Source organism: Camellia sinensis, chromosome 6 (assembly GCF_055761805.1).
Source record: "Camellia sinensis isolate YWXY chromosome 6, ASM5576180v1, whole genome shotgun sequence".
In the NCBI taxonomy this organism is placed as follows: domain Eukaryota; kingdom Viridiplantae; phylum Streptophyta; class Magnoliopsida; order Ericales; family Theaceae; genus Camellia; species Camellia sinensis.
In genome coordinates, this window is record NC_138966.1 from 36,356,003 (window position 1) to 36,364,619 (window position 8,617).

At 38.9% G+C, this 8,617-nt stretch overlaps 1 protein-coding gene across 1 annotated transcript; it reads right to left on the reverse strand.

Annotated features, from left to right (window-relative positions):
• Nucleotides 1-513: 513 nt before the first annotated feature.
• On the reverse strand, nt 514-7,061 carry LOC114283506 (retrovirus-related Pol polyprotein from transposon TNT 1-94). The gene is made up of 7 exons (XM_082876050.1): nt 7,014-7,061; nt 5,810-6,909; nt 4,786-5,668; nt 3,690-3,759; nt 3,543-3,635; nt 3,352-3,426; nt 514-647 (listed from the first exon to the last, which is right to left on the reverse strand). Exons 1-7 carry the CDS (start codon nt 7,059-7,061, stop codon nt 514-516), a joined length of 2,403 nt encoding a protein of 800 aa, XP_082732176.1.
• Nucleotides 7,062-8,617: the final 1,556 nt, after the last annotated feature.

Here is an 8,617-nt window from a genome sequence, read left to right on the forward strand (position 1 = left end):
TTGCTGTTCTCCAAAACAAATTTGGAGTTTGTTTGTGTCACCAAATCAAGCTTAGCGATGAGTGACATTGAAACTTGATTCATACCATGTCCTTTTCCAACCAGTCTCAACTGAGTGACAAAGTCTGCAATTTTCTTAATTGCTTCCACCTAACGAAGGAAAAAAATAAGAAAGAAGTCGACAATATTAGAAAACTCATAGAAAATTATTTATTCTTTACTCATAGTGTTTTCTTTCAAAGTTTTGTTTGTTTAGGGATGAAAAAAAAGAAACATTCATATGTATTAACTGGTACACGTAAAAATGAGGTTCTCAGATCACCTGCTCAGCTAGAAATTCACGCTCAATAAACTCAGTCATTTGAGGATCATTGTTTTGAGTAGCCACCTGTTGTCAAGAACAAAGCAAGTATGAGTAGTCCTAGTCTGAAGTCCCCAACTTCCATTTTAGACACGGTTCGACCTCATAATGCGTAAAATGAGTTAAATGGACCAAATGTTTTGTCAAATACTGCTAATACTTGGCCATTGTAGAGAATGAATTCAAAGTAAGAAAAAAAGATACTGAAGGTAAAGGATATCTTACACCATGCAAGCTCAGAAGTTTCTCATTTGTCAACTTCTCCAAGGACAGTGCTAGTTCCATTGCTGTTTCAATAAATCACAGAGAATGAGAGTTGATTGTTGGGTAGTGTAGATCCCGAGTACTAGACACTAGCACTCAACTGTGGATCAAACTTCACAATAAGTTCACTTTCCTTGTTCAAAAAAAAAAAAAAAAACCTTCACAATAAGTTGGTGAGGTTGCAAGGGGTCAGAACCCCCTTGCCCGAAGGTGGGGGCTCAGGGCCTTAGCCCTTACCCGAATTCTGGAGTAAGGATGTTTTTATAGCGATCCCGGTTGTCTCTTTACTGTTCTGTTCTATTCCGAACTCAGTTTCGTGGAGTTGGTAGTTGTATCTATCTTGTTGTCATCCTTTAATTCCATTTGTTCGGGTTTTAGGATGTATTGGGCAGAGTTGTTACAGGTTGGTTGGGCTTTGGTTTCAATTCTTTGTTGCCCAGTTTTTAGGAGGTCCGCTCGAGCGGGTCTTCTTGCGCTCGAGCGGAGATTGCACGCTCCCAATATTTTGGTGCTCTGCAGAACTCCTGCAGGCATGTTTTTCACACTCGAGCGGGTTTCTTTGCGCTCGAGCGGTTGCGCTCGAGGGGGTAGTACTTTTTGGTGTAAGTTTTGGGAGGGGGAAATCTACGCTCGAGCGGACTGGTTTTCGCGCTCGAGCGGATGTACTTTATTCACTTGTCTTGGCGCTCGAGCGGGTCTTCTTGAGCTCGAGCGTACCCAGTTTTTTGTTCTTGACGCTCGAGCGTTGTGTTCTCCGCTCGAGCGGGAATGTCGTATATCAGTTGTAGCTGGGCATTTTAAAATCATTTTTTACATTCTTTCTCTCTCTCTCTTACTTTCTAAAAAGACATTTTTGAGATTTTCTCTCTCTAGAAACTTCCTTCTCTCTAGGGTTTGATCTAGTTAGAGTGTTTCCCTTTCCTTCAGCCTTTGTAAGAGTTGGGTTGATCGTCGAGGCTACGTTTTGATCCGAGTATATTGAGTTTTGGAGCACGTTGAGTTTTTTCATCTTCTCTCCTTGAGCTCCGAATTTGAGGTAGGGATTCCTACTCACTCTTATGGGTTTTAACCTAGATTTTGAACTTATTGTTTAAATGGTTCATTTTGGGACTTAGGGTTTCAAAATGTGTTAAAGAGGGTTTCGTGATTTTGGGCTCATAATATGTATTTTGGGTTTCAAAACGATGATATAGTTGTTGGTTGGTGATATTTGAACCTTTGAGTTGATATTGAGAGTTTGGGGAAAAGGCCTTAATTTGTTGTTTAAATTAATTGGTATAATTAATTTGGGAAAATTGTGACTTTATGAAATTAAGTTGGAAATAATGAAATTGGTTCGTTATATGGTTGAATAGTGGAGTTAGATTTATTAATCGCTCACTTTTGAAAACATTGATATTTTATCTGTTGGAGTTTTTATTATCTGTTTAGAAATAATTGCTTGGGCTACCGGTGGAGGGTAGTTTTGATTGTTGTAGACAATGCATGATGATTAAGCAAACTAAAACTAATCAATTGGATGTGTCATAGAGTATGACGGTTGATAGAATACATTAACGTTATGTATTGATTAATTATGTGTATGACTTTTGTGTATATACGCTGTGTGTGTGAGAGGAGATAGAGGATATACTCCACGATTTAGGGGAAGATGGGGGATGGACCTGTAAACCGGATATTGTTTGGGAGGAGATAGGGGATGGACTCCACTGATACAGCTCATATACTTGTCAGATGATGTGTTGATATAGCTCATATGCTTATCTCTGGAAGTGTTGATACAGCTCATATGCTTATCTTTGGAAGTGTTGATATAGCTAATATGCATATCTGTTGAAATATGGATACAGCTTGTATGCTTATCTGTTGAGATGTTGATACAACTAGTATGTTTATCTATTGTAAAAATGGGAAATGTTTAATATGAGTCACTGTCTCATATAAGTGGTTGGCCAGGTTCTGAGTCATTGATGTAAATTGTGAAATTGATAAGAAATGGAAATTAAAATGAAACATGAACATAGTGGTCATGAAATGGAAATGGGTTATGAATTGGTTTATGGAAATTGAACATTTATCAATTGCTAATGTCTTAGTCATTGCTCATACTGTGTTTAGCATATCTCTACTGGGCGTTGGCTCACCTTTTATGGGACATTATTTCAGGTACAGGTAGTATGCCACCTCCAAGGACATAGCTTGGATGATGATGAGAGTTGAAGACTCTTTTGTTTATTTTGTTTGTATTATATGTATATCAAGCCAAGGGCTTATTTTGTATAGAGTTAGTACTCTTCTTTTGTGTAACCAGGTGTTGACTTGGAAAGCTGTAAGCCCATAGGGCATTTGCTTTTGTTGTTAACATGTAATACAGTTGTAAGAATTACTCTGATGAATAGAAATGGTTGGTTTCTCTTATATCAATGCATGTCTAAAGTGTTGGGTTTAATGTATTATTTTGAGGGCGCTACAGTTTTGGTATTTCTACATCTGTGACATGTAGTTCTGATACTATGTATATGCAGACTCTGGACATAGTCTTAATTTTGAGGTGAATCACATTAATCTTATGTTTTTGTGAGTGGGTGTGATTTATACTCTTGTTTATTATTCTTCTCTATTTTTTCATATCTCACCTATCTTGATTAGGTGTTTAGGTGTTCTACACTTCTTAACATGAACAATGCACAAATATACTCTACAAAGCATGTAAAAGAGGCTACTTACCATACAAAGCATCACCCTTCTCAGCATGTTCAAATTCAGAAAGGGTTGCCAGTATAAAGTGTAGCTTAACTCTTCCTCCATGAAATCATTAAGGTATTAATTATGAAAGGAAAGCAAATGCAGGCCAAATTAGCCCGAAAACATGCTTCACAAGATGAATACAAGGTTTAGGAAAGCAGCCACCATCATACCTACCTTCATTTTGGAAACATCATCTTTGATATTCTTTTGAAGCTCTAAGCACTGGTCATTAATCTGAGTGGAGTTCCCAAGCTTCAAAACCTCTGCAACAAAATTTCAATATCAGAATCTCAATATCAAAATTTCAATATCAGAACCTCTAGAATTTACTTCATCTTCCATTTCCCAGTTCCTGTACATCCCAAACTCTTTAACAGTCACCAAAAGCTACATAGGGAAACAAATAAAATTTAGTTTGTTGTCGTATTAGAACAACAAAACTCTTTATGTATCTCTATTGAAAAGTTCAAGAATAAACTCATTTCTATCATTTAAGTAATGGAACTGTTGAAGCTGACAGATTCTAATTTTCTCTTTCACAAATCAATGTGTTTCTATCATCATTAGTTTTGAGTGACTTTTACCCCCAAATTTTGTTGGGAGAAAACAAAACAAAAAAACCAAATTTGAAATATCCGAATTCGGCACAAAATTAGCGGAAGTGTTTATTCTCCCTCTTTGTGTGAACCTATTAGGAAACAATTCAATAAAGTACAATATATTCTGAAAATAATCTGAAACAATGATCCAACAATCACACAATAAGGCGATAGCAATTTTTAAAGTGGAAAACCTTCTCGATGTGGAAAGGAAAAACCACGGGACCGTAGTCCACCAAATATCTCCACTATAAACAAATAATGGGTATACAAGAGTTCTCTCTAGATAGAACTAGAGGCAAACAATCAAGAACAACTTACAAATAAGCTTCCTTGGCAACCAAAGATCAAACTACAAAGTTTAAGAAAAATCTCACCAAAAATGGTACTGTTCACAGGCCAAAAACCAGCAGTAGAAAACTCCAAATCTGATCTCCACCGTCCAGAATTTAGAGTCTTGAGTTGTGAACTCGCCTACCAAATTTCAGCTTAATCGGACCACAGATTCTTGTTGATCGGATAGCTTGATCACTGCTGGACAGAATTTCTCCTCTCCTCTCTGTTTTGGTGGCAGCTTCTACGTCTCTTTTTTTGTGCAGAGAAAGGGTTTGTAATCCTAAACTTATGGGCCAGATCTTTTCAAAAAACATAACCTCTCCATGTGGGCTTTGGAATTCACATGGGCTTACTAAATGTTTTGGGCCTTCCTCCACATAGGATGGAAACCCAACCCAACAAATCTCCCCCTTTCCGACTAGGTGGAGTGATTCTCCATCCCGGAAATTGAGCAACATGTCTCATGCTTCTCCCTTACCAAAGCTTTTGTCAACATATCAGCACCATTATCATCAGTACGAATTTTTCCAAGTTCTAACAACTTATGATTAAGAATTTCTCTTATCCAATGGTACCTTACGTCGATGTGCTTCGACCTCGAATGGAATGTGGAGTTCTTAGCCAAGTGAATAGCACTTTGGTTATCATAAAACAACACATATTGTTGTTGTTTGAAACCAAGCTCCGTCAAGAACTTTTTCATCCATAGCAACTCTTTACAAGCTTCTGTTGCCGCAATAAACTCTGTCTCTGTTGTAGAGAGTGCAACACATTTTTGCAACCTTGCCTGCCAAGAAACAGCTCCACCTGAGAAAGTGATCAAATAACCTGAAGTAGACTTATGGGTATCCACATCTCCTGCCATATCTGCATCAGTGTAGCCAACTAAAATTTGTTGTCCATTTCCAAAACTGAGTGTCAACCTGGAAGTGCCTCTAAGATATCTCATTATCCACTTTACTGCATTCCAATGTTCTCTTCCTGGATTTGAAAGAAATCGGCTAACCACACCAACTGAATGAGCTATATCTGGCCTTGTGCAGCCCATTGCATACATTAAGCTTCCCACAGCTGAGGCATATGGAACTATTTCCATATCTTCCTTCTCTTTATTTGTAGAAGGGCTTTGATTAGTGCTTAACTTAAAATGAGTAGCAAGAGGTGAGCTAACCACTTTAGCCTTGTTCATATTGAATCTTTCAAGCACTTTTTCAATATACTGCTCTTGTGACATGTACAATTTCTTCTCTGTTCTGTTTCGATAGATTCGAATATCAAGAATTTGCTTTGTTGGCCCCAAGTCTTTCATGGCAAAGAACTTGCTTAGTTGCTTCTTCAATTTGTCAATTCTTAAAGGATTCCTGCCAACAATCAACATGTCATAAACATAGAGCAGTAAAATAATAAAATCATCATCAGAGAATTTCTGCACAAATACACAATGGTCAGAAATAGTTTTCATGTAGCCTTGCTCCTTCATAACTGCCTCAAACTACTTATACCACTGCCTGGGTGCCTGCTTCAGACCATAAAGACTTTTCTTTAGTTGACACACATAATCCTCTTTTCCTTTCACCCTGAAACCCTCTGGTTGTTCCATGTAAATCTCTTCCTCCAAGTCCCCATGAAGGAAGGCAGTTTTCACATCTATTTGCTCAATCTCTAAATCTAGACTAGCGGCTAAGCCAAGAACCACACGAATAGAAGACATTTTTACAACTGGTGAGAAGATCTCATCAAAATCAATGCATTTTCTCTGACTGAACCCTTTAACAACTAGTCTAGCTTTGTATCGTGGTTGTGAAGTGAGTTCATCATGTTTCACCCTGTACATCCACTTGTTCTTTAAAGCTCTCTTGCCCTTAGGCAGTTTCACCAACTCAAAAGTGTGATTGTCATGCAATGATTGCATCTCATCTTGCATCAAATCAGCCCATTCCAGCTTATGATCAACTTCCATGGCTTCTGCATAACCCTTGGGCTCTTCCCCATCAGTCATTAACACATACTCATCTGCAGAATACCAAGTGGAAGGACGTCGGTCTCTAGCTGACCTCCTGGTTGGAACATCTGGTGGTATCTCTGGTGTTGCCAACTGCTCAAGAGTCTCATCACCTGTCTCGACCTGTAAGGGGTCATCAGCATCACCTAGACCTTGTTGGTCATTCTGAACATCATGTTCAACCTGTGCAGGCAAATCTGTCAGAGGAACCGGATCCAAGTCAACTAAACCATCACTATGCCAGGACATTGTGTTCTCTGCTTTTTCAATATCTTGCATAGTTTGATCTTCAATAAATACAACATCTCGGCTTCTCACAAGTTTCTTGTCAACTGGATCATATAACCTGTAGCCAAACTCATCTAGGCCATAGCCTAGAAAAATACACTGTCGGGTCTTCATATCAAGCTTAGACCTCTCATCTTTGGGAATATGAACAAATGCTTTACATCCAAAGACACACAGGTGATCATAGGAAACATCCTTGCCAGTCCAAACTCTGTCTGGTACATCGAACTGAAGAGGAACACATGGTGTGAGATTAAGAACATGTACAACTGTACTCAAAGCCTCATTCCAAAAGGATCTTGGCAACCGTGCCTGTGAAAGTAAGCATCAAACTCTTTCAACCAGTGTCCTGTTCATCCTTTCAGCTAAACCATTCAACTGAGGAGTCTTCGGGGTTGTCTTTTGATGTCGAATACCCTATTGTCTGCAATAATCATCAAAAGGACCGCAATACTATCCCCCATTATCTGTTCTGATGCCCCTGAGCTTCTTCCCAGTCTGTCTCTCAACTAAGGCTTGGAACTGTTTAAAAGTCTCCAACACTTGATCTTTGCTTTTTAAAGTGTAGACCTACAACTTCCTTGAATAATCATCTATGAAGGTCACAAAGTAACGGGAGCCACCAAGTGTTCTTGTCTTCATAGGACTACAGACATCTGAATATACCAAATCAAGTATATTTGGCTTTCTTGAAGGAGGGGAACTCTTGAAGGAAACTCTACTCTGCTTTCCTGCCAAACAGTGAGTACACATTTTCAAAAATGCATTCTTCATTCCAGACAGAAGATTCTTTTTAGCCAATGTTGCCAGGCCTTTCTCACTCATGTGAGCAAGCCTTTTATGCCACAATTCCACTGTAGACTCATCATCCATTGCATTAATAGCTTCTTTGGGGAGCCTTGCTTGTATTACGTACAAAGTAGAATGCTTCTTGCCTCGAGCCACAACCATAGCACCCCTAGTGAGCTTCCACTGACCATTACTGAAAGTGTTGCAATACCCTTCATCATCAAGTTTACCTGCAGAAATCAAATTCATACGGATATCAGGAATATGCTTTACATCTCTAAGAACCAACCTTGTGCCATTATTCGTCTCCAAGTGCACGTCTCCAACACCAATAATTTTGGCCAAGCCATCATTACCCATCTTTACTGAACCAAAGTCACAAGGTATGTAGGATGTGAAGAAATCTTTTCGAGATGTAGCATGAATAGAGGCACCACTATCAATCACCCAGTTGGTCTCATGGCATGCTATGTTAATAACATCTTCATCATAAACAATGAGAAAGTCTTCAGAAGTAGCGGTGGCAACTTGATCATTATCCTTTCCATCATGCTCAATCCCTTTCTCCTTGTTCTCTCTCTTCAATTTTCTGCACTGTTTCTTGATGTGCCCTTTCATGCCACAATGATAACACTCAGCATTAGCAAACTTGTTGGACTTGCTTCTACCTCTATCTCTGTTCTTCGGACCTCTACTCTTGCTTCTCCCCCTCCTTTTTGTAACCAAAACCTCTGACTGTGAAGAAGATCCCTGTGATTTCCTCCTCATCTCTTCATTTAAAATACTGCTCTTAGCCAGATCCATATTGATTACACTATCTGGAGCCGAGTTAGACAATGACATTTTAAATGTCTCCCAAGAGTCCGGTAATGTACCAAGCAAGCACAACCCCTGTACCTCATCGTCGAACTTGATACCCATTCCAGCCAACTGATTAATTACTCCTTGAAAAGTGTTCAAGTGATCTGTCAATGGGGTTCCATCTTGGTATCTCAAGGTCATCAATTGCTTTATTAGAAACATTTTATTGTTTCCAGTCTTCCGAGCATACAATTGTTCAAGTTTGTACCAGAGTGTACGGGCATGTGTCTCTCTACTAATATGATTCACATTATCATCCACCTATTGCCTAATGTACCCACACACTTGTCGATGTAGTAATGTCCATTCTTCATCAGATTTATCTTCTGGTTTTTTAGTAGCAAACACCGGTAGATGAAATTGTTTCACA

What these genes read in the sequence shown, in the direction of transcription:
- LOC114283506 (XM_082876050.1), bottom strand. Translation starts at nt 7,061, where the DNA reads ATGGGGGATAGTATTGCGGTCCTTTTGATGATTATTGCAGACAATAGG. An exon ending in AAGCAGGCACCCAGGCAGTG is followed by an intron (nt 5,669 to 5,809) that starts GTATAAGTAGTT and finishes GATTGTTGGCAG; the next exon opens with GAATCCTTTAAGAATTGACA. An exon ending in TGTTTCCAAAATGAAGGTAG is followed by an intron (nt 3,427 to 3,542) that starts GTATGATGGTGG and finishes GATTTCATGGAG; the next exon opens with GAAGAGTTAAGCTACACTTT.